Source organism: Stigmatopora nigra, chromosome 2 (assembly GCF_051989575.1).
Source record: "Stigmatopora nigra isolate UIUO_SnigA chromosome 2, RoL_Snig_1.1, whole genome shotgun sequence".
NCBI classification, from domain to species: domain Eukaryota; kingdom Metazoa; phylum Chordata; class Actinopteri; order Syngnathiformes; family Syngnathidae; genus Stigmatopora; species Stigmatopora nigra.
The window spans coordinates 14610388-14637500 of NC_135509.1; the positions used below are offsets into that span (position 1 = coordinate 14610388).

A 27113-nucleotide genomic window follows, 5' to 3' on the forward strand; every position below is an offset into this window, starting at 1 on the left:
ATGTGGCATAAACCTCATCCCCGCTATAATTAAAGAACATATACATTTCAGTGCATTAGATGTTATTGACAAACACAATATACTGAAGCAAAATAATCAATAAATAACAATTAAATTAATCTACTGGGTGCACATCGAAGGCTAAAAGAGAAATACTATTCACAGAAGAGGAGTGACAAAGTCCTCAACCTGTTGCCATGGTGACGCTCCTCATTCTTTTTCGCATACGAGTCGTACCTTGGCGGCACACAAGGGGGGGGACTCCATGGTATTGCGAAGATTCCAGTTGGATGTTGACATCTGGCCGACATCTCGCTATTTTATTTCAAATGCGGTCGTCGCGTCTGCATGCTCAACATCGGACGAGCGCCCTCAACAAGCCAGTCATCATCAGCAGCATGGCAGCAGCTGCGGTGACCGTCAGGATAGAGTTCCAACCTACCTCACTCCCCTGAAGGAACACACGAGGGAGGATGTAGTAAAACAAAATAAAAGCTTAACACTCACAACAACAACAACAAAAATGTTAAATGCAGTAAACCCACGTCTAATCGCAGTTCACCAATTGTGCATTCAGTGCATCACACTTTTTTTATATCTTAATTAACTTCCTGGCAGTACCCTAGGTAATGAATAATAAAAAAAACAACATAGCAGGTATTTAAATAGCCTCACATAGTTAGTAACATCGTATTCATGAGATCTGCTGCTCCTGTTGCGTCGGTAGCCAATTCGTTGACCTTATTTGTTGCCATATTTATCCCATATTTATCTCACTTTGTTACCTCAACAATAACTCGTATAAATATACAAATGTTTCTCTCTGGTAAACTGCTTAAGAATTAACAATACATTATGCAATACTTAATTTAAAGCCTTAAAATGCTGCTCAAATGTTGTGTGCCTTGCATTATTGGTATTACTGTCATTTCAAATGAAAATTATATAATGTCCATATGATGATATTTACTTTTTTCAATGCAAACTCGACATAAATGCCAAATTTCTGTTTACTGTTAAGCATAAAATTTAATATGATTTGGGTCGATACTTTAAAAAGATGAAACTGATCGTGCTGTGCTTTGACAAACTGCCCATCCGTTCCTCCATTCTGCGTGCATAAAATTTTCCATTCAGACGCCCCTACCTCAAGTAAAGCCTTATGTACTAAGCAAAAGTACATTTCTCTTACTTTCAGTGTCATCTAGCCATGCAGGGACAGCAAAATATAGACAAGGGTGCTTTGACATACTCTCTTAATTGAGTCACATTTCATATCTCAGGACAGTGGAATCACGAATCAGCTCTCTGGACTCCAAAGATACGATTAATAATTCATGCTAGTCTAGCGTGAATAAATAGAAATTCCATTAATCCGTTGAAGTTTCACAAAATCTATCACTTTGTTAATGGCTTTTTAGTAGGAAAAAGAAATGGTTTAAAGAATCCCGCTTTGAACAAAAAACAAATGATCTTGTAATCGTAAATGATTTTTTTTCTACAGACAGGAATGCTGAGGAGTAAATAGGATGTTGTAATTTATTACTTTAAAATTCACGATTAGCTGGACTATAAACTTCCATTTAAACAAACCACTGGACAGTTGGCGCACCACGGATCTTTATGAGAAAATATGAATACAATATTGGGCAGGGATTGAAACTATAGAGAATTTTTCAAGGATGATAATTTTGTCTTAAACAGACTGCGCACTTTCTATTCTTATTGTTTCATATTATATGTTTTAGCAAGAATAACGCCAGATTTTCTAAATCCTATAGTGGAGGCCTGTTTGCATTATCTGCTGCACAATCTGGGACAATTCCTGTTGAGTCTTTCATGCAATCAGATTGCAATGCCCAGAAAACCTTGCAACACATGATTTGATGGGGATTGAAATCAGTAACCTGTCTATTTGCCAAGAGTGCATATTATTTGCATGTTTGACATCATCTGACACAAATAGCTGAGTGCATATAATTTTCTAAATCCTGTAGTGGAAGCATGTTTACATTAACTGGCCTGAGTATCTGGGTTGATTTTTCTTGAATGCCAAAAGTGTCTTTGATTTTCTAAATCCTATAGTGGAGGCATGTTTACATTATCTGCTGCACAATCTGGGACTATTCTCATTGAGTCTTTCATGCTATCAGATTCCAATGCCCAGAAAATGACCTTGCAACATATGATTTTTTGGCATATAATTTTCTAAATCCCGTAGTGGAAGCTTGTTTACATTAATGAGCCTGATATCTGGGTCGATTTTCTTGAATGCCAAAAGTGACATTGATTCTCTAATGCCTGCAGCAGAAGCATGTTGACATTATCTGGCAGGATTATTATGGTCTATTCTTGTGTAGTCTTTTTTTGCAGTTAGATTTCAATGCCCAGAAAACAGTGTCGTGAAAGGCCACTCTTGTACTACTACACTATACTACTATCTTGCCCCTTTAGTACACAATGGGTCAAATCCCCTCTTTTGTGCAATTATTCACTATTTGGCAAACTGCTGCTTGATGTGATTTGACTGTAGTTGACGACCCTTACACTGGTCTAATTTGAAGTTTTTTGCCCTCTAGTTGAGTTGAGATCAGATACATCAAAGGACAAATCTATGATCTGATGTTTTCTTCATCTAACTAATTCACCAGAAATCCAATTTACATAGACATGAAATTTTATATCGTGTCATCTCAGTCAAAGGAAAAACTGCATGGCTCAGTGCACGTGACTGTTCACATGGAGATAAGCTCCGCTCATACCTTGCTCTCTGGGACGCCAACTCCGACAACCAGCACCAGACCACAGCCACTATTACAATCATTCCTATGAAGGGGATGGAGAGAACAGGGTGCTCAGACGGATGGATGAATCTCTGAAGAGGGAATAAAAGAAACACAGGGACCATGGGGATGGCAAGGGTGAATGTACGAACACATGAATGGAAGGATGCAAATCATAAGGCACATAGATAGGTGTGACTGTGTCAACCACAAGAACACACAAATTCCATGATTTCCATGTGAAACATAATCTGAAATGTGCGGGAGGTGGGTGAAGCTGGATGAAATAGTTTATTTGAGTGTCATGTTCGGAAAAGGTGCATTATTAACTATTTTAGTTTTTTTGCTGTTACGTTTGTTGCAAAATTACAGTTAGCTATATTTTATTTAAATAAGATATTCTGCCAAGTGTTGGAGATATCACTTGAATGATTAAGAAATAGGAATAAAAATACATTTTTTTAATTATTATTATCACATCAGAAAATAATGGCATAAGATTAAATAAGGAAGCGGATGTGTGAAGAAACTGCAACAAAATTTAGATGGAAAACAAATGTTCCATCATATCATTGCGTGGGCATTCATGGAAAAGGCCTTTTCCATGGTGCTTGCAACTGATTATTTTTCTCTAATTGTCCCCTTCTTTTTGGTCAAGCGTGTAGTTAATGAATTGATTATGATGATGTTGATGATGATGTTTGAAAGGTCCTCCCTTGGCTGAACGGTCATGGACAATCAGAGAATAAGGACAGCAGCAGAGACAGGCACGGGTAGACAGTTTGACATAACACACAGACGTCTCGTCACAGATGTCGAAGACAAAACAGCAGCCTAACTGTTTGATTCTTTTCAATCATCCACTGAATCCTATTGAGATCAAGTGGAAAAATATCAGTGGTCAATTAACTTAGGGAATTAAGTTTTGCATGGGTAAAATGTCCTTAATATTAATTTCCATTTACGACGTAATCTGTCATTTCAACATAGTGTGTCAATCGCACTTTAAAGTGGGTTGTAACTATTTTCTAATAACTAACTTCATGCGACATCCTAATAATGGGCAAAAACTGACTAACACGCAAATATTAATCATGTAAGCAAGCTTTAGGACTTGACATGTGACCTTCTCAACTTCCGTAATGACTTGCTTGCCATTAGTAAGGATTTTTCTTGACTTGCCTGATTAATGACATGAGCTTTGAAATAGATGCTTAAGACCTGACTCACACTTTGTCTCACTCATGAGGTATGTTCTGTATCAAAAGGTGATCAGGTGTTTATGTCGGGGGACTCATTGGTAACAGCAATTTGATCGAATACAATTCATGTTGCCCTCTAGAAGAAGTTAACCCCTCTTGCTGTGGCAAGTTTACTGACCGCTGAGAAAAATATCTAATTTGGACACTTCAAGAACATGGATGGCAACATTTTAAATGAATTCCAAATTCTTTCAGTTCTAATACTGGCCAAGAAGTCAATGTCTGACTTGTACAACATATTTAAAGGGAATGAGAGGAGCTGTTTTGATTGTAAGCCTAATGTTTGAGGAGCTAAACACTAAATGGTGTGGAAATATCACTCAGTTTATTATTAGTAATGGTTTAGGGTGGAAAACCCAGTTAATTAACACCACAAGGAATAATCATATAATGTATTGAGTCCCTTTGTTCCAGTTGAACAATATTTAAGGCCGACATGAGCCTTGGCGAGGCACAAAAGACATTCCTGCCCTTAACAGAGTATGATTCTCTTGGAGGTGTAATGTTTTAGAGCAGCACTTTTTTTAGAGCTCTGCTGTCTCATAGAGATTAAAAGGACAAACACAGAGGTGGGTGGTATTGTTGGTGGGCTCCACACCAATCGGATAAAAACACGTAATGTAATCCAGTTAGAAACATGTTGTACATCACCATGAGAGACGAACAAAAGACAGGAGATACAGGAGGTGTATTGTCATTTGTGTTAGTCCACAGGGTATGCATATATTCATTGTGAAACAAGAGAAAACAGAAACGCGTAACTTAATAGATAAAACACTTCATTTAAAGTTAGTATATTCTAACATTCCTAAAAAACATACACAAACATTTATCTTACATGATTTTATGCCAGATAAGTTGCTACATTCTTCTTAATTCTATAATTCCACTTAAATCCATTTTTGAAAGCATTTTAAATAAAGAAAAATATATTATATTCTATTTTTAAAAATTATATTAAGTAAAATATAAGAATATAATGATAATAATGGTTTTTAAATGAGCGCTTTTAGAATAGTGTACATTACAGTACTGTATACACTGTAGTACTTGTAGTATTTCTGTTTGTTTTAAGGCTCGTGTTATTTTGGTTAGTTTGTTGAAGCTGTTTTGTTGTGGCCCATTGTCATCTGAAATTTTAATTATGTATCTATCTAATGAACCAATTAAATAGTTTTCACTCCATTCAAGTCATGCAATATATGAAGCTTGCTTGTAGGCAATTCAAATTTTGGATAGCTTCAATAGGTTAAATAAAACAAGAAAGTAAGAATGCAACTAAAGCAAGGTACCAATGTAATTTACTTTACCTGCCTTGTCCTTTAAAGGTAGAGATACATTGTTTTTTGTTTTTTTACTAAGTGCCATAAACAATTCCTATTTTTAAATGTAATTCCCTGAGACCCATATTTTATTAACTTAAAAATACGCAAGAATTTGTGCATTTTTCATCATTTCGACACTTTTAAAGTACATTGTTACACTGCATTGTTAGCTTGCAGGTTAGTGCAGAGCCATTGGCACCCATCAAGAGTCATATAGGGCTGGCAAGCCATAGGTTCCCGACCCCTTATTTATTATATTGGACAATTAGTAAGCTTACTCACCTGGGCACCCCCAGACAACTTCTCCACCTCGGCTTTGCAACGCTGAAGTTCCTCCTCCAACTCGTTTCTCTCTCTCTGACTGCTATCATATAGCTCCTGCAACTCTTGGAGCTCTTGCTTTAGCCCATTACACTGCAAAAAACACAACAAAAATGTAATGAACCAGCCAACTCATGATATATCAACCCATTTATGTGTATGGAAAAAAATGTAGAAATAATAACAATATAACATTAGTTGTTTTTCACAGAAAATAAAAATGTTGACCTTTATTATTGTTATATTTCTCTTCAAGTTATCCTAAACAATTTCATTCAGATATAAGATACAAAGTAGATCCTGTCTTTGCAATTTTATGACATTTCCTACTGTGTTAGTATTTTTAAAATGACCTGAGTGTTGTTGATGTTTTGTTTAGTTTGCTAGTAAGTTCTCCATGACAGTGGCATAAAACACACACTCAGGCCAAAATATCTCCTCACCTCTCTCTGAACCTGCGTCGCCTTCTCCTCTGCCTCTTTCAGCTGCTCCCTGAGCGAGAAGATCTCCCCGATGCCGCCATTCCAGCCTGTGGGTGTCACTGGCTTGCCGTCAAAGGAGATGTTCTTTTGGATGGAGGCATCCACGAGCCGGGAATTGTCTGACTGGGCCATAGTCATGTAGCTCTCGGTCATGACATCGTCAGTGGCTGTCACCATCTCCTTGCCCATGCTGCCCTCAGTGCCTGTATCTTCCTCCTTCAGGGATAAGTAGACACTGGAACTGCGAGGAAAACCAAAAGGAGAACTGGTAAAGAGATTACTGTAATATGCACAAAAATCAATGTCCACTATGTAGTCACAAGTTAAAGGTTAAGTTTTGGGAGTTGCACCAGAGGATGAACCAAATTTATGAAAGTCCACTATAATCTAACTGATATTATGGTCAAATTCTTGGGTTTCATATGTTACAGAAGGAACCAGATGTGCCTTCAAATACATTCACGTAACCTATTATGTTAAAAATGTTTTAAAAAAATGCTTACATTTGAATGGATGAGATTAGATAAACATACACGTGGATCTCAATTTACCTTAAACATTACTAATTACCAGTCATTTCAAAATCTTCCAAGGCATTCCCACGTGATGATGTCAAGACATATATCAACATTTGGATATTCCCAAATTGTCTAAAGGTACAGTAACATAACAGTATATCAACATCTTATTATTGAAGGTTTACCTAGTTTGTCCTTTGGGAAATACATATAATTTTTAATTGACCTGATCTGATGCTATGCCTGACAGTGAGGGACAAAAGGTGCAGTTTCTTTTTACAGAATATAGCCTGGTTTCCACTTTGGTTGAATGTTTTTCTGCTCTATAAGATTTAGGATCTATTGTGTTGGCACATCAATGTATTATGCCCCTGATCTTTAAAGTCAAAATGTATGTTATGTAGTACTAATCTTGCTTTGTGCTCTCTTGTCTTTGCATTTTCAGATGTTTTATTTCAATATGACTTGATAATGCTACTATTAGGAGGTGGATTAAGGCCCCTCCTTGAAGGCCCCAGGTAGCAAATGCACATGCTGCCAATGCTACGTTTCATATTACTACAACACTGGAGCCCTCCAACAGGTGGTTGGTGTTTTTGCCCTACTATTCTAAAAGGTATCCCTGTCAGCTGATCCACTAAGCACAGCTGACGAATGACCTCTCACCATGTCCTCTGTCTTTGAAGCAGCTGCAGCCGCTCTGAGAGACGCTGGTTGTCCTCCTTTAGGGCTTGGCACTCCTCCCGCAAGGTCTGACACTCCTCCTTAAGCACGTCCACATTGCCTGGATAGGACCAGGTTAAGGGATGTAATGTTTGTTATTAGAGTTTGAGCAGCGTCATTATTTTTTTTGCAGTGATTTTTTTCTATGACTCTCTGACCCAAGATAAGCAGTGGTCAATAATATGCAAGATGCTTCCATAGATTTGAGGGATTTATTTGTAGTGGATGCTAACTTGTGACAGGTTTCAGAGCACAGGCTTTCAGTGTTGAGAAATCATTCATCTAATATGTATAATATGTGACTGTTTTTAATTTTTACTTTAAAACAGTAATACTTTGATAGATAGGAGTAAGTGGGTAAGTTGTACAGGAAAAGAAATGGTGGTTCTTAAAAAAAATAATTTAATTTTAGAATCAGCATGCCAATTTAAATTGGATTCTGCCTGAAAATCTAAAAGAGCCAATATGCCATTAATCAATTACCAGGTCCTTAGAAGAAAGAGCAAATGTTTTTTAAATGTGTACAGTATTACATTATCTTAGATTGCTTTTAAAAATAGAGTAAAATCTATAGATTTTTTGAGTTAATTCTGTAAGCAACAAAGTCATCTGGGGATAAAGAATCTGTACTTGCGACTAACGCAGTATAACTAGGATCTCCAAATTCCATATTCTCGCAAAATGCACGGCTACACAGGTAAATCTGAGTTTTAAAAAAATAAACATTGTGCAGAATGGAGCTAACTTTAGTTTCAAGCCAATTCCATTATTTTAATAGTATATTAAGATAGCAGAATACAAGTCTATATTAAACCGCACAATATGAAAATGTTTTCAATGTTAAATATCTGTCAAAGTCTTGCCTGATTTAGAGTTCAGTTGCATTCATATCCACTATTAATCAAAGAAAAGAAAGTTTTTGAATGATTACTCCTATTTGAAAAACTTGTTAGTTTTGTTACACCCACTTTGATTTCTCAAGGAATTGAAACTGTGCTTCTTTATTCCCATTATTCTTTCTGTGCAGTCATAAATACTCTAGGGGGTGAAGCCTGCTGTGATTAAACAACATGAAGTATATTCCCAGAGACCCAGCTTGGAGCCCAGCGGTGACATCAAGTGATATAATCACATATCCCCACCACCCGCAACCTTCCCATCCCCCCCTGACTTAATGAGTCTGCTATCCTAATTGCGCACACTGCTCCCTTGACACCATAATCACAGTGGTAATACTTATTTAAAGGCATAAATGATTTATGGGCTTGACTGGCTGATGCTAGCATCCTTACTGCAAGAGGTTCTTCTGCACTTTGAAAGGTGCATTAGAGTTTTCTTGATGTGTAGTTTTGTCAGTAGCGTAACTAAAGCTATGGACTTTTTAAAAAAGTATTATAGACAGGAAAATTATTCAGTTTAGAACCATACATGTCCACTGGGTACACTTTTTTTTCTCTCAAGTGACATATTTGATGAGGAAAAAGACAAATACCGTGGGGCCCTACTATTCGAAAGAAAAGAAATTTAAGCTCTGCCATAGAAAAATGAAAATTAGAATGAGAAGCAAGTGAGTGGGTGGAAGTAATATTTTCCTGAGAAGATTTCCCTTACAAAATTCATGTGCTCTGCAGTACTTTTTCAAAGTAAGCACAAATCAGTGAGTAGACTACTTTAACTTTAAGCCAGGTAGAGACAAGGTATCCCAAAAAAATCGTGGCTGTTAAGGAGATTGTGAAAAAACCTTATTATTGTGTCAGGGACAGGTGGTTCCGCCTACAAACAACAAATCCCGCACGTTTTCCAAAGCACAGTCTTCCACCTTTCCTCGTTATTGCCCAAACTCAGTTTAAATTCTATTGAATTTGGAGCACTCTCTCACTGTTCAAGATTTAGAGTGCGAACCAAAAAAAGATAAGACTCCTCAATATGCTGCTAGGTGTGGATGGCTGTATCTGATTGGAAACTTTCAGCACTATAATTTACTCTAATTGTATGCCGGAAAGCGCTCTTATGTGCCTTTGTTCCAAAAGGCCTCTTTAGTAGTCAGGTCCTCACCTTCCTTCCTTTCAGCCTCCCTGCGCTGACTCTTCATGCTGATCTCGGCCCTCAGAGTAGTGATTTCCAGATCGTACTCCTGTGTATAAAACCAAATAAGCATAAATTATACATCGCTATTATCAGACTTAACATCTATGCACAAAGTAATAATATCCTCTACACATGTAAAACAAAACACAACATTACCATTAGAAACACTGCGTTATGTGATGTTTTTTCAACTATTAGACTTTAAGTCAAAGTGAATTTATATGCAGCTTTTAAAACGGCAGCCGTCAAAAAGATTTTCTATCCAAGAAAAAACAATTAATGCATTATATCAACGTGTTGGGGTTATTCTGGGATATTATTATAAATGTGAGCATTAAGAGTAGCATGCAAGTAAAACATCAGAGATGCCAATTTAATTAAATATATATAATTGAATCAGATGTCCACCTGTATTGTTATATAATTATATTAAAGTATAATTATTGATGAAGCTAACACAATGAATTTAAAAACAACGACATAGGTATGAATCTAAAGCGCCATAAATACGTCTACTTCATCGTAAAATGGTAAGATGACAAAAACCCTGTCATCAAAAACTTTAATAGTACTCAATGGAGAAAATGAAATGTGGATGATCAGTATGTAATCAAATTATGACTCATCCTCATTATAGATTAAAAAACACCTTCCCACCTGCGTCTCCTCACTGAGGCGTTGCAGCTCAGCCCTGCGCCTACACAATTCCTCCTGCAGGGAGGCGATGTCATTTTCTCGTTCTGCCGCAGCCTCCTCGGCGGCCTGCTGGAGGAGGAGTACTTCCTCCTGGGCCATACGCAACTCCTCTTGGGCCTCGGCTAGCTCGCTTTCTTTCTCCTCCTCCAAGCTCTCCATCTCCTCCTGCACTGAACGCAACTGGGCTGCAGGCAAGGAAAGATCACAGGTGAGTAAAATATTCATCCCGATGTACTCAAAAATTTGCACTTGGTTCATTTTCCCTGTACAGTTCCTTCAATATTCTCAATTGTCATTCCACCAAGCACACTTTTACAAACTCTTACTCTGCTTCATTACAATGGCCAGAGTGGCACCGACCAGTATGTCCAATCAACGGTCATGCAGCAAATTCTACTCTAGCACAAAAATCAGGACTTGCCAGCATTTTCACCCCATTTGCACAAAGAAATTCAAGAGCTGATACCCTTAAACCATGTGTCAAAGTGGCGGGTCGGGGGCTAAATCTGGCCCGCCGCATCATTTTGTGTTGGCCCAGGAAAGTAAATAACAAGTGTCGACTTTCTGTTTTAGGATCAAATTAAAGTATAGAGTATAGATGTATATTAAATTTCCCCCTTTTAAATCAATAATTGTAATTTTTGTCATCAATTCTTTGTGTTTTTAGTTCAAAATTATTTCGTAAAATCTAAAAATATATTTTGAAAAAAAGATAAAATAAACATTGTTTTAGATCTATAAAAAAAATCAATGTACTGCCGACAATGCAACTATCCTTCAGATACTAGCGTATTTAACAGGGTACACCATGAATTGGTTGCTAACTGTTTGCCAATGCACATGCATACTAACAACTATGGTAAAACAACAGGTAAAACAACTATAAAAAAGTCAACAAATAGTATAAATAAACAAAAAAAACAATTTACTGCTTTAAATGAGTCTTTAAAAATGTAAACAAAATTAAATAGTTTACTTTGTTTTCCAACACTGAAGGCATCCTTAAAAAAAGGCAAATAAACATGCATAGCAGGCTGATTGAACATTTCAAATTGTTGTTAGCTATGTATGCGTGTGTATGTGTGTGTGGTTTCTACTTGAAGAGGCAACGACCACAATAAAATGCAATGACTGACATCATTTCTCTTGAATTGTAGCAGATGCGGCTTCCCACTGCTTACATTGTTTATCCCTCATAGTCCATTTAGTCTATCCTAAATGTTCTCTTGTAGTGTTCAAACACATCGTACTAAAATTAGGTCATCAATTGTTTTTCCCCCAGTGTGCTAGTTCAGTCAAGTCCTGAAAAGCAATCCACTCTACATTCAGTCCAACCAATGGGTCTCCTGACATTGTGCTTATGAATTATTTCCTCATTGTGGGAACATTTACGTCAAGAATTTACTGAGGGGTGACATAGTTGCTTTATTAGAATATTTTAAAAAGTAATGTGCTAAATAACTATATTTGGAATTTAGAAGACTAGATTATGTTCAGAAGCTAAGGGCATCACTGCACCAAAAACCTTGTATTACAGTATTATTTTTTTCACCTAACAGTAAATAGCCCCCCAAGACAGCTGGGTTAAGCTCCAGCAACCCCCGCAACCCTTTCGAGGATGGGCGGTATAGAAAATGAATGATTGAACCTGACAGTAAATAACAAAGTATAAAAATGGAGAAAAACAAGATTATGTAATGTAATTGTGTCTCACTATTTCAACTGTGAATTAAAAGACTCTCCAGATGCAATATTTCAAAACATCCATTCATTTTCTTTGCCAAAGGCGATGTGGGGGTGCTTGAATATATCACAGCTGACAATAAGGGACTGAAAGTGTTTCTTATCTCGTACATTTTTTACTTTTGATCATAACCTTACTACATTCTGATAATAAGATTCAGAAATTAACATTTGTATATTAAAGCCAGTAAATGTGATGTTTTTTTTTTTCTAGCAGAAATGTGTTAATTTAAATGAGTTTTTGTAATATTCTACCTTGCAGATTCTGGATCTGTCGAGTGAAGGCTTCAGCCTGATGCGCGCAGGCCAGGCGCTCATCCTCCAACAGCCCTATGGAGGAAGAGGAGGGGAAATGGAAAGGGAGGGAGATGTAGGAAATGGGAAAAGAGATAAGAGAAACGTGTCAATTCAGCAGACGGACAGAAAGATGACAATTCGATAAGCTGTTTGTCCTTGAAGCAGAACTAAGGGGCAAAAACAACTTTTCAGGCTTTGTGTGAGCAATTGTATGTATTACCGGAGCTCAACACAAGATGTTCCATTCTTTTTTTGAGGGGGGAATCAACATATCTCCTTTTGGACACAAAATAATTGAAATCGTCAAAGCCACATAGTACTACACATGTCTTTAGCAAGAGCAGAGGTAGGGAACCTATGGCTCGGGAGCCAAATGTGGCTCTTTTGATGAGTGGATCTGGCTCTTTGCTAACCTGTGAGATAAAATATGAAAATCGCTGGTGACAGAAATGAGATATTACATGTAGAACTGCTTTCATCGTCGTTTTTTTTTCAGTAGACTCTTCTGGAACGCTTCCTCTCATTGATTGGCAATATCATAAGAATCTTTTAAAAAATTATCTTTTTTTTCCACTTTAAAAGTGGTGAAATTACTAGGAAAAAATTGAAAAGACACTCGTTTACATGTATGTATTTTGACTTTTAAATTCGTAGCATGGCTCACAAGGAATAACATTGGAAAATATGAATTGTTTGTGGCTCTCTTCGTCAAAAATTTTCCCGACCCCTGAGCTAGAGGAACAAGACCACCACTAATGTTTTTTTTTACTTTAATTGTTTATGCGATGGCCCCAAAATCCCATTTAATTTTCCATCTGTTACATTCTGTCAAGTGTTCCCCCACATATATGACATTTGACTCCAAAAATCCTTTTTCACTCCACTTGATCATATTTGATTGACAATTTTTAGTGATTTTTAAGGTCTATTAATGAGTACAAAATTCAGCCAGAATGATATGACATGCACAGCATTTTGCGCAACAGGGAAAATTTTGCAAATCCTCAGAGGAGGAGAAATCCCAACTTAATTTCAATTATATCATTGTCATTTATGTTAAGCTCATGTCACGCAGCCCGTGTGAGTAAGTGACGCATCATTGGCACCCTGAAACACTGCCACCGTAGCCGGGATAACCACTACCTCCATCCCCCCCATCCACCTTATGTCATTCGCTGACAATGTTCCCTGAGGAACCCCAACAGTTGGCGTGGAGAAACAGCTGAGGCGCCCCAGCGGGAAGCCTGGAAGCTTCTCTTGTGCGTACACAGTTGTTCCAAAAATGCGCTGCCGCCACACATACACACAAACAGCCATGTCTGTTGGCATGACGCACACACACCTCTGAAACGACTGCAGGTCATTACCCAGAAGGCCTTTCTATAACTGTAAAAAGATGACATCAAAGCCAATATATAGATGACATGTATCAGTTTGTTTAAGGAAGCTGCAGTGTAAGCTGAGACAGTCAAGTTGCTTTTAATAGGAGAGCAATGACGTTCTTAAACAAGAATAATAGTGGCGCACCACTCTCAAACTGTAGGCTACAAAATGAATATCACACAAAACAGCACTGTCCTGGAGGTATTTTCTTACGTTATTATTATTAGAGTTGCTCCTTGAGCTGTGGAGTTATGAATTATTGCTCGACATAAATTATTTGGGATTTGACATACATTTTTAAATCTTTTGCAGAAAACTTCAGTGGTGACACTTGTCTGATACTTTTGGAGAAGTTCATGAAATTCTGGTGAGTTAACCTCTACACAACTTGGGTGGGTTGTTTATTATCAAGATTAGTTATTATTTGTGTTTTTATAGGATGAAAATATTTAACTTAAATTCAAATCTGCATGAATTGATGGCTTTAAGTGTTTGCATGGTACTATAACATTTTCGTTGTCACAGTTTTAATAAAACATGTATTATGTAAAGTGAACCCTAGAAAGACAAGTTATGACAGTAATGAATTTTGTAAAAACTGTTTAGTGAAAAAGTAAAACAGCTAGACTATTTATATATCGGTTTCTATTTTTTTCTTTACTTTAAGTCTATTCTAAAAAGACAATCTTATAGTTTTTGATAACATCAGTATTCCTAACCAGTGTTGAAAATACAACTGCAGTAAAATATATATCAAATATATTAAAGTTATATATTATCAAATACTATAATAAATTTCATTTAGGCACATAATGGAAATTTAGAGTCAATTTAGACATTTCCGTTTAAAAGGCATCCACAATGTAAATATTAAAGTACCTTATAATCTAATTTATGTACTTCAAAAATACTTCATTTTCAGGGCAATTAGCAACATATTTCATTAAGGATTCTGCAAACTCTCCAATAAGTGATTGTGAACTAAGGTGGTTGCTTCTCTGAGCAGACATTGTTAAAGAAAGATGAACAGCGCCCCCATTGGGTCAGTCCCCCAAAAAACTGATGATATGAATTTTACCTTGCAGCTCCAAGAAGCTTTCCTGATGCTTACTGGACGTCTCTCTGGCGTCCTCTAGCTCCAGAAGCAATTGCAGGACCTGAGCCCTGAGCTCCTCCAGCTCCTGCTCCTCGCTCAGCTCCTTTTTGTCCTCCTCGTCCTCCCCATCTTCGTCCTTGTGAGCTCTCTCGCACTCCATCTCTTGCTTCTCGTCGTCCTGGTCCAGCACGCCCCTCTCTTTGGCGCTGATGTGCTCCTCGGGGGGACTACTGTCTGCTTTGAGCTCGCTCAGATCATCTGAAGGAGACATGAAAGTGATCGGTAAGCATCTGATGGAGGAGGTGACAAAGCCTGCTCTCACCAACTCTTTCATTCCATCTCTACTTTAAAAGCGAGGCCTGCCATTGTCTTCTGGATCAATTGCACCCTCTTGTGATAAAAGCGTCTTTGAATCCTCTTTTTGTGTAGAAACAGAAGCCCTGATTTGAATATTCAAAGTATTGCTGCCTTTTCATCATGGCTGCAGCTGGGATGGTTGACAGAATGGAGCCGAGAAAGACGTCAAGGCAAAGTACAGGAAAGACATTTTGGACTGATGGTAAATACACTTTATATAGAAGCAGAGAGGGCAAAAGTACACATTTTAGTGTACTTAAAGAATATGTAGCATGTCGGCCTCACAGTTCTGAGGTCGAGGGTTCGATCCTAGGTCGGTCCTTACTTTGTGGAGTTTGCATGCTCTCCTCGGATCTGTGTGGGTTTTGTCTGGGTACCCCGGTTTCCTCATACATCCCCAAAACTTACAGGGCAGGCTGGTTGAATTCTAGGTATGAGTGTGAGCGTGAATGGTTGTCCTTTGTCTACGTATGCCCTGTGACTGGGAGCCCACTAATTCAGGGTGCCCCCTGCCTCATGGCCAGAGTTAGCTGGGATAGGCTCCAGCACCCGCCGCGACCCTTGTGGGCATAAGCTGTATGAATATGTGGCATTACAGATAGCTTTGTATTGGGATAAAAAGAATGCAAAAAAAAGTACTGACTCTGACCATCCTGAAAAAGAAAATTGCATTCATTCATTCTCTGAACTGCTTTATTGTAATTAGGATCGCGGGGGTGCTGGAGCTTATTGCAGCTGACTTTGGGCCTAAGGCAGGGGACATCCCAATGATGATTGCAGTGCACGAGGCAGACCACCATTCATGGATACACTAATACATGGGGGAGAACATGCAAAGTCCACACAGGTGGACCGCCCTGGATTTGAACCTAAGGCTCCAAAGCTGTGAGGCCGACATGCTAACCACTCGAGCAGCCGGGTCACCTCGCATTGCTTATTACATTGGCAGATTTTTCATGATGCACAGAACGTTCTGTGGAAAAAAAAGTAATTAGAAAAATAAGGACTCAAGCAGTAAGTATTTGTACCACTGCAAAATATGTTTTTGCTGCACTCTACAAAACTGCATCCTGTCTCAACCTTTTAATCCAGCAGGTGACAGGAGAGAGCTATCATAATGTAGAGTGGAGGGGTAAATGGGGTATGCTGAAGTCATCAATCTGACTCACCACATAGCAATGTAGTATGTTAATATTCATAATAGTTGTGACAAATCCACCTCGCACAAGTCGTTTCCTCGTTTTCACTCCAGATATAATTAAATGCTGAACACAGTCTAACAGTGGGATCATAATCAAGTCATTAGTAGTCATTTTTTATTCACTAATACATTTAAACAATTCAGTTTTTAAAATAAATATATTAACAATTGAAAAAAAATGGAAGATTTTTTTAAATCACATTTGTTAAAATACTGTAAAATGTAGGTATTTTATGATATTAATAAACTCAAATATTTTAAATGCATTAATTTATGAATTGGATTTTCTCTTATTCTTGACAATAATTAAGTGTTGAATTTAGTTAATGTACATGGATATTAAATAATTGTATATATTGTATTTTCCAAAAATAATTGCATTAAGTTTTAAATCATAGTTACCTAATTCAATAAAAATGAAATCTATAATTCTATATGATAATAATCTTACATATTGACAGATTTTTATTTAAATGATTGATTAATTGAGCATCTAACTGTGATGTAATCTATACAGTTTTATCAGAAATGTAAAAAAATCTCCTTATATTTAACACATTTTATAATTAAATTGTTGACTATTATGAATTCATGATGAGAAAGCATACGATTATCAATTTTATATTAATTTGGCGAAATGCACTAATGGCTTGAAGAGTTTTAAACAAGTCAATTAGAAATATTAACATATTAAAACAAATTTGTGATTTTGGTTTGTTTTATGAATCATTTTTTAATACGATGAACCATCTGTCTGCTTGGAAAATCTAATGAAGTATTAAAGCAAAAGAAGAAAAAAAGTTTGCACATCCTGATATTCTGGAGACTTGCCAATAAATGACATCACACACAGCTGTTGCGTGCTCAGGACTAAAGCCAACCAAGGCGTGTTTTCCAGTCAAACAAGAGCATGACAGTAAAGAGTGTTGTTTCTCTACGCATCGGTGAAAATTGCTCTAAAAACAAGATTGCATCTAAAAGGGAAAAGCTGTTTTTGGTGAGTTCTTTGTGTCAGGAAGCACAAGTCCATGAAAACAGGCCTTTTTTCACATCTAATTGAAGTTATTTCTTTCTATTAGTTGTGACTTCAGTTAAATTCCTGTTTAAGTTTCCCAGGGGGACTTATCTTTGGTCTATTTACATTACAGGTATCAAACCAATTCCTCAAAGTGCATGCAGAATTTCATTCTAACTGAAACAGCATGCACAATTTGACCATTCAGGTTTCTGCTGAAACAAGCTGCACCTGACTGCAATCAGCTGATCACAGTTGCAAGAAAACGAATTGGTGGAGAATGGAAGAGTGGAAAATGTCCTTTTCACTAGTAGCTTGGAAAACCTGCTTCTGCTGGACCCTTTGTGGAAATTTTTGGACAGCTGTCAACTCTAAAAAGATGTCTTCCAACAGATATTGGAGACCTGGATTTCCCTGCACAATATGGTGAGTTTACACAGTTCTGCATGGACCACGGATCCCTTGTGGTTCAAGTAAAAAGTGAGCTACTTCCCCAACCCCTGCACGTGTGTTTTGCTATAAAAGTCAAGGTTGACAAAAAAACGTTCCTTTTTTGCTAGTAGAGGTCAAGTCAACTCTTGGTCGATTCAGTTTTGAGTTTGATGTATTTAATAAAGGGATGGTACATATCAATGAACATATTTATATATTCATGTAAATATATATAGATGTTTTCCTAAAACACAATCTGAGTCTTGAAAATCTCCCAAAATGCTCTAATACAAGGTTTTCGAGAGGGAAATCAGTGTTCTGTTTTTCTTCTAAAAATGCTTTGCATTGAATACAAGTATGTGATTAAATTCATGCATAGAATATTATGATTCTCAAACACAGAGTGAGCAAGGGCATATGTGGCAATTGAATTGCAAATTGTATGTATGAATGATTCTGGTTCATTTCCCTCCCTCCTTTTAATTTGTCATTCAGCTCCTTTTGTCCCCCAAAAAGTGCAAATCGCCATTATCTCTACCTGGTTTCCGTGCAGATGCAAAAACGTATGACAACGGTCGACTGCAGCAGGGGACTGTTGGGAGGATTAACCAAAGATGCTCCTAATTAAAAGTGAGTCCCACAGATTTAATCTGAGCTCATGGGATTCTTGTCTTCCTTGCCTTAATTATTTCTCTACCTCTGTGTCACCCCCTCCCTCAGTGCCTCCCGCTAGCCTGCCTCTTTTGCAAGATGTAACAATTTCCATCACAATTAGGTATCACTCTGACTTCACATCTTTCCTTATAATTGCCGACGCAAGTTCATTTAAACAATGTACCAGGCTGTTTTATGATTTTTTGATGTTGTAATGAGTTGCAATGCCTTTTAAAAGAAAGGAGGAAATAACTTTTGAATGACATGTGAGCTTCTGAATTTTGCATGGATATCAAGGCTTTAAGATGCAGCTACAATTGCTTTAATAACTAATCGATCAACTTTTCCTCTCAGAAATCTCAGATGAAGTTTAAATTTGATCAATTGGCAATCTTCTTTTGGCATTAAAACATGGAACCTCAGTGACCGCACAACATGGTGCATCAATTCTGAAAAATAATGGGCCAAGCAGTGTTTTTTTTTTTGGGAATGTATCATGATTTATCAAAACTGGGACAATTTCACCCAAAAAAAAGCCATGACAAAGCACAACGTCACTATATAATACTGGGCAAATGATTACCAAGGTTCTACTGTAATGTTACTAACTGTGTAGGGCAGGGGTAGGGAACCTATGGCTCGGAAGCCATATGTGGCTCTCTGCGAACCTGTGTGGTAAAATATGGGACCCGCTGGTCCCGGACACACCAATGGGAGCGTCACTGTGGCACCGAAACTATCTCTAGCGCCTTTTTTAAAATCATTTTTCTTCATTAGACTCCTGAATGCATCCTCTCGTTGATACTCATTGATTAGCAACAGTGAAAAAAAATTCTCAAAAGAATTCAGATTTTTTTGACTTTCAGAGTGGTTAGATGAATAATAAATGCTCACATTTTCATGTATTTTGACTTTTTAAATTCTGAGTATGGCTTAAGAAATGTTTGAAAATATGAATTGTTTATGGCTCTCTTGGTCAAAAAAGTTCCCGACCTTTGGTGTAGGGTGTGTCAGAAATTGTTTTGACTGTATTGATTTAAGAGTTTAACATTATTTTCCAACTGTCTGCAAGAAATTTAGGGTGACGAAAAGTAAATGGTTAAGGGAGTGTCGTGATTTGTTTGACTGAGAAGTTAGAGAGAATTAAAATCTCAATATTGTGATTACATATTCGACTCAACTATCAACATCTTGGCTTTATCAAAACTGAAATACTTCCACTACTACTAAACACAGGGGAAAGTACTGACCTACATTTACAACCTAAATCTGAATTTGGAGCCTACAATTGATTTAGTTTCTTGTATAGCATCTCTCTTGGCTTCACTACAGGCTTTGTGATCAAATTGGACACAATCATGGGCAGTTTGGAAAGTCCCGCCTGGTTCAGTAGTAGCAGAAGATGATGAGCGGAAAGAAAGCTTGCGGCCGAGTTACTGTGTCCATCCACGTAACATTCTTGTGTAATCCAGATTTAGCATTTAACACATTGCCAATGCAGTCAATGGCACACTTTAGTGGGCATCCAACATGCAGCATTCTCTGTTGACTTGCCTGAGATTAAATTTGTACATTAGGGGAGATTTTAAAAAGCTGTGTTGTGGCCTTTTTGATTTAGTGACAATGGAATTTTAAATCAGTGAATCTATTTTGTGTTAACTGAATTCATGTCCAACTATGTATGGTATGGGTGCAGCTTTTTTATTGATAAATTGAATACATTTTGGCTGGTTTGCTGTCTTAAATAGTGTATATTCAGTTAACTGTAGTGTTTCAGAAGAAATCTTATTGGTTAAACGGTCCGTATTAGATCAGTTGGAACTAAAATTGAGACACTGGAAAAGTTTAGATAGCCCTGATGTACAGGTTAATCCTGCATGGTAGTTCAAAACAAAAGCAATAAAAATCTCAATTCATAACAAACTCTAGTGTTAACAAGATCAACATTTAACAGTAAAAGAGAGTTAAACCCACCAAAGAAAATGTCGTACAACCTTTACCCCACATCCATTGATAAATCAACACATTAGATTGATACACTCCCACACACTGGGCTCTCTGTTGTGACAATTTCACACTAAACAGCAATTTGCCATTAATGAATAAATACACCCCAATAACTGTAGAAAAATACTTTTGCCATTTATGAATAAATACACCCCAATAACTAGAAAAGTACTCTGAAGAAAATTGTTCCTGCATGAGTTTCAGTCCGGTATTCGGTCAATGGCACTGGTCATTATCAGATAAGACAAGTTGAAATCAGACAACGGATTAGATTTCTTAAATCCTAAGGCCCTTTCTCTCAGCTCTTCCATTGGTCCATTTGCAAGTGGCAGCATATCTGAACCTTACTTGTAACAAATATGTTAGCTCATTTTACCAATTTAAAAATTGCCCAGGCTCATACATTAACTTCAAAACTTCACATTGTACACCCATATGGAAAGATACCATTGTATAAAAAATGACCACTCCCCTTTTAATGGCTACACTTACACTACTTACCTCTAACCTCTACCAATTACTGTCAGTATGCTGCAACATTACGGCAAACCTTGAGCAATAGATATAGTGAGAAAAATTAACTTTGTATAGGCACAGTTGCGTTTGGTGTCATTAGCTGCTGCATGTGTACCTGTTGATATGTCAATTGAGCTATTTCTGATGTGTACAACGAATGCAGCTTCAGGGGACATTTTGGCAATGGTTTTTGAATGGTTTTAAGAAAACCATCTGGTGTGTGTGTGTGTGTATTCAGCTTATTTTTAGGGATACAAAGGAGATGTTGGATGGGGTACCATTCAAAACGAACGACCAATCCCTATGAAAAGCCCATTCTGTGTGAAGCCTTGTTTGATACCCAGCCAAGTATTCTAATGAGTATTCCTCGTGTAGGAGGTCTTGCATAATGCACAGTGCATCTTTGAAGCCAGCTCACTAGCGTTGGAGCTGCAATGGCAAACACGTATTACGCAGTATTCCTTTAAGGGAGGGTAAAGTGGGATATATTATGAGAGCAAAAAAAAAACAGGAGGACTGAGATTGATATATCAAGAGAATGAAGTTGTTGCACAGAAGTGCCAATTGTTGCAATTCTTGTAAAATAAGAGTTATTTAATTGCTTGCCTCAATGGTGTGCATATAATTTGAGGCAGGTGGAATTTCACCCTGTTGAGAGGCGCTTATTATTGTTGGGAAGAGGGGAAGTAAACACAAAATGGGTCATAGGCATAAACATGCATTTGCAGTGTGCAGCCATGCTTCTGACACGCTATTTTATCGAGATGATATGAATAGAAGCGTAACAAAGTAAGAGAACAAAGGATGTGGCGGTAATCCATTTGATTGCAAATCAGTGCCTCCCACCTGACACCAATCTTTTTTTTTCAAGCTATTTACATCACCCAAGGCCAAAACAAGCTACGGATCAACATGTGAAGGAAAAATTCACAGGGGAAAAGAGCACATGGGAGGGTGTTTATTGGTTAATTATATTGTGGTGTTAGTTTTTTACACCGTAGTTAGTTTTGTTGATGAAGTGCACTCTCGTATATTCATGGGTTATTGTTTGAAGATTACCCTATATATCCTATTTTGGGGGGACCAATGGTCTGATATTTTCTGAAAATCTAATGTATACATATATTTAATTGTCATTACTCTATTTTCCTTAAAATATTATTGTGCTATTTTTAAGTTTTAGATTAGGTTAAAGATGGGGAAAGATGTTTTGAAATGCAAGTGGTCATGGAAAAAATGTTGTTTGGGATCTCAATTATGGAATACTGTGCATTTCTTCTTGTTTTTGTTGTTGTTGTTGTTGTTGTTGTTGTTGTTGTTGTTTTTTTTTTTTTTTTTTGGTCAGTGGCAATCCGGTTTTAGCCTTTGTGTTGTTACAACAGCATTTTTATCTGCCCTGGACTTTTGCTCACCCATGTAATTTAAAGTATAATGCAAGCAGTATCTTCTCCTAATCAAATTCCTCATTTGCCCTAGCAGGCCCTCAACGATGTCAGCATTTTTGTGTCATCTGATTTGTTCTTCAGATGAAAACTGGTCAATTCCAAACAAAACATATTTAATCTCACGACCCAGACTCTTGCAAGTTATGCATTTCTATTTTCACTTTGATATTTAGGCTAATTGGGCCCTGATGAGTATAAAAACAAAGCGTAAATCTTTTTACATGATGTAGTTTCTGAGGAAAAATGATGTCCACATCATAAGTGGAAGTAGTATTCCAAAAATTAACATTGTAGTCTTGTGACAACCAAAAATGTGATGTCCACATTTCTGGACACCAGCTGTTAGAAGGTTAATCATCATAACATCTGATGTTTTGTATAATGTTTGTGCAGGTTAATAGATGAATATTACTTCAGCATTGCTTCAGGTGACATAAAGTACATGAAGTACTTTCTTGCTGTATTGTGATTTTAATCAGAAATGGATTCGATTATTATTACACCGTTATAGTGGTATTGCGAGATGGATCAATTACTACCAAATGCACAATTTCCCACTGGCAAGGCCAATACAAAAAAAACAAGGGTGCTTCAAGGGCCCCTCAAATGCTTGTTTTCATTAGTGCTCCCTCCATGAGAATTTTGCTTCTGTGGATGTTTTTACGGGTTTTTGTGGCTCAAGGTTTGCAGAGCCAACTCTGTTACTGTTAATAAATCTCGGAGACCCATGAAAAATTCTGCCAGTGCATCCTGTAAGGGCTAACAGTGCTTTTAGGGGTACCACACTAGAGAGAAGTGCGAGGATAGAGGAGGCCGGGAGTGGAATATGTGGGCTTAGGTAGGAGAAAAGGTTGTTTTGAGTGTGTTTTCATGCGTGTGTGTTTGTGTGTGTAGGCACTGTGGAGAGATGTCGAGTGGGATAGTAGGGAGCCACTGCTAATGCACGTAGGAGGTGCAATATGTTGCCGGTATATTGTACAACAAACAGCTTGCAAATCCACACTTGGCAACAGTACTGCAACAGCAAACTGTGTCCACCAGACGGTGCTGTATTTAGTATAGCACAGTGAAACACCATTTATCGTGAGGATGAAACCTGCGTTATAGTCCTAGGGCAAATTTTACCCACACCTACACTATTCCTTGCTTTTGTGGTTATACTCTGTTTTGACTTGTGGAGATTCACTGCTTTTTTCACTTTAAATCCCTAAATATATTGAGGTAGAATACGTTGAATACTGGAAATTTTATTATTGCCTCTATCTGGCAGTGCAGTTTGTATCACGTTTTTTTAGTACAAACCAGCTTTAGTTCAAGCGTGATTTCTACATTTCTGCACAATTCTTTCGGTAGACTGCAAGGTACAGCAGCTGGCTGCTGCTAACTAGTGGATGGGAGAGACACTACAGCCACTTACTGTTTGTGTCCACTAAAAACACACGCAGCCATCGTATCAGATGGATTTTGAATCAATAAGCAAATTGTAGAACTCGGTATCAAAATATTTCAACAAAACGCACATTTAATTTTCCGCATAACGTATATCATCTCGAAAAACATTGAAACATTTATTTATAAAGATGACAAAACTTAATTAAATAATGCAGACCACAGATGGGGTTCTTAAAAAGAATCTAATTTGTACAAGAAACAATCCGTTTGCTAACATTGTTTAAATTACAACAAGAGCTGTAGCTGTTTCTCTTGTGCTTTTTGCGCAAAGGCAGGAAGTGAATTTAGTAGATTAGATTGACACAGAAATACATGAAGGCTAAAATCTGATTAAAAGGACACGGTGCAAAAGAAATGCCTTCTTGTAATGGAATTATTAGACTTTTGGAAAGAGACAACCATCTGGATTTTGGTCGTAAATGAAACAAACCCCCTCCTTTAATGTACTTACGAATAATTATTGAAAGAAATCACATGAGGCAAGAGTGCTTAAATTTTCCTTTTATCTCCTTTTATGTGAATGATTTACGCTGCACCCTCATTTTTTTGCATAGAAAAACACCACTGCAAATTAAGAAAACAAGACCCACTTCTGTCCTGCCTTTGGAATGTCTTCAATTGGAATGTCGAGTTTCTAAACACAGTACACAGAAGCGCATGTACATTCCTTTTAGTCACACCTCGTCCATCCTTATCATACATTTAAACATACTTCCATAAAGCTTTTTATTAATAATATATTCTGTTAAACTTAGGCAAAGAAAAGAGACACACTGGAGTAAACAAGACGAAGCATGTTAGAAGCAAAGAATTTCTCTTCGCTGCTATAAAAAGAGCAATTAAAAACCATTAATCCAGTGGTTATGAAAGATAAAATCCTATTACATATTTGTGATCATTCTTTTTTTGGGCACTGTGACAAACACAGAAAGAGGAAACTGCATATTTGACACTGCTTACAAGGTTATTGACCTATGTTTTTCTTTCCCCCCAGACCCTCTACATGCACTCATAAACATCCTCCTAGTAAACACACCCCCCACAGACAGAGTCCTCCTCCTGCATGTCAATCAAAAATAGAACAAGAACCCACTTCCTCATTCACATCACTCAAAATAACAGCACAGACATTCTCAAGTTATCAATTGATCTTTTTCATGCACGCACACAAACGCACTTCTTGCACAAGCATTTTAATCTACCTATTGTAAGAACACTCGAACAATTAAAGAATACAAACTTTTTCTGTTTTTATGTAACCTTGCTAAACCAGTAAACTGCTGAACAGTATTGAAATTTTATTTGCAGTCTGAATTTTAAAGCTGTTAATATAATGTAGGTACAAACAACCATACAAACTAGGTCCAATGTTGAACAGCACATTTGTTAGGATTATTTGTCTTACATTATTATATATTTGCTTGCATTATTATATTTTTGGAGAGTCCTGCTAGAAAAAAGACTAAGAAAATTAATTAAAAGTAATACATACTTAATACAATCCTTTTTAACCAATACTTCATTACAATTTGACCCTTCCTCCCCAGAAAGTTAAATTCTGCCCCTCTGCGATGTGGTTTTATGTAATCCTGCTTTTAAAAAAAACAACAACAAAAATGTAGAACAAAAACAGCGCTGCACTGTTTGCCAAATGATCACCAGATCTGTACTGCTTTTTTTAACATAGATACTTTTCACAATTCTTTCCAGAAAGGTCAGTTTCACCACCAATGTAATTTACTGCTTCACAAGAAAACCAGAAAAAGACTGAATAAACAATAAAAAAAAGTGAGAGAAGAAATTGTGCAATGTTGACTTCAAGTTAGACATCTTCACACTGCTTTTCGTCTTTTCTTTGTATACCTTTACTTCTTACAATCCAGAAATGTGCAACTAAATAATTTAAGTATAGTCATAGTACTCTAAAACCACCCAAAAGAAAAATGGCAACACTAATACAACAGCATTAGTCAAACAATCATCATATTAGCACTGCTTTTGCATGTATTCTCCCTTGACCTTCATTCTGCCAATGTTTCTAATAAAATCAACCATATAGCTTTTATGCAGACCAGCTAGTATCACACAAACAGCTAAAATAAGATCAAAAAAGATCAACACAATCTCGACTTTCTCCCCAATTCTTCATTGACTTGAGCAAGTTCAGTTCTTATTCAACTCGGTAACCAACAAACAGCTACAAAAACATGACCATAAGCTATCAAACAGGCCACAATAAGACCCCCAAAAAACCTCATCTCTCTCATCCATTACCTGCCAGTGGGTCATCTCCATCAAGATCATCTCCACGTGCCCGCCAGTCTGTCTACTAGTCTGTTACAGATGAGCTCTCATTTTAATCTCCCCTCCTCCTAACCACCTGACCTCCTCCTCCTCAATCCCTATGCACCCATCCATCTATCCATCCTTCACTTCCCTGCTAAAAATAGCCACCAGCATAACATCATAGCAAAACACACACACACTCTCGGGAAGAGTGACGAATAGGTAGAGCACAGACCTGTAGAGTCCAAAGCCTCCTCGATGAGCGGAGGTAAACGCAATCCGTCCATCGCCTCCTGCAGCGGAGGCGAAAACGTACAAACCGGAGAGTATGTGGGCGACAGAGAGGGTCACAGACACCGCACACCCACCACAGCTGCAACGAAGGAGAGAGAGCGAGGTAGAGAGAGAGGGAGAAAATACGAGGCGCTGAGCATCAAGTACTCGCATGTACGCATACACAGAGTGACACACACCCTCTCATCTCACACACTCGTACGTACAGACTGCACCACAAGAGAAATGGGGAGGATCGGGGGAGCGTGGGAGCGACGCCAAAGGGGATGAGGGGAGGAGCTGAGCGGAGAGCCAAAGATGATGCTGCTTCCAGAAGGCAGGCAGGCTCCTTCTTCCTTCTCTCTCTCTCTCTCTCTTTCTCTCTTGCTCACTCTCACTCTCTCATTCCTTATGTTCTGGTTCCTATTTTTACCACCTGGTTTCTATTGTGACAAAGTAGTATGTTTTACAGATCAATGTCTGTGGTGATTAGATTCAGATGCAATTTGCCACAACCAGAAAGTTGAAGGATATCATGTTAGGTTTCAAGTTTTAATGTTGAACGTGCAAATCTGAATGTTTTTTAGGGTGTTTTTGAGACCCCTCACAATATGGGAATAGTTGCGATCTGGTAATTGACAGGAAAATACATACAAAAAATAAAATTTTGATGTTAACTGGGTGTTACTGTGAGCAAATGTACAATTTCTCAAGGATCCCAACAAATGACAGCTACGTAATATAATATTTTGGGTGGA

General features: G+C 37.5%; 1 protein-coding gene and 1 long non-coding RNA gene across 5 annotated transcripts in view; one reads left to right on the plus strand and one right to left on the minus strand.

The window, feature by feature from the left end:
• On the minus strand, window positions 1–26596 carry LOC144189331 (uncharacterized). Of its 4 annotated transcripts, none has more exons than XM_077710750.1 (10): window positions 26318–26596; window positions 14700–14975; window positions 12197–12271; window positions 10160–10383; window positions 9470–9548; window positions 7358–7475; window positions 6135–6414; window positions 5653–5784; window positions 2763–2875; window positions 1–451 (listed from the first exon to the last, which is right to left on the minus strand). In XM_077710750.1, exons 1-10 carry the CDS (start codon window positions 26367–26369, stop codon window positions 439–441), a joined length of 1362 nt encoding a protein of 453 aa, XP_077566876.1. In that variant the 5' UTR covers window positions 26370–26596; the 3' UTR covers window positions 1–438. The 4 variants fall into 4 exon arrangements, 3 of the variants coding, with proteins under 3 accessions (XP_077566876.1, XP_077566879.1, XP_077566878.1); XM_077710753.1 differs by lacking the exon at window positions 26318–26596 and adding an exon at window positions 26071–26185; XR_013324957.1 differs by having other exon boundaries at window positions 367–451; window positions 2763–2826.
• Window positions 17168–27113, plus strand: part of LOC144189372 (uncharacterized) — a 14763-nt gene continuing 4817 nt past the window's right edge. The window contains exons 1-2 of the long non-coding RNA XR_013324958.1: window positions 17168–17272; window positions 17424–17716. This is a non-coding gene — a long non-coding RNA (uncharacterized LOC144189372). The remainder of the gene's footprint in view (window positions 17273–17423; window positions 17717–27113) is intronic.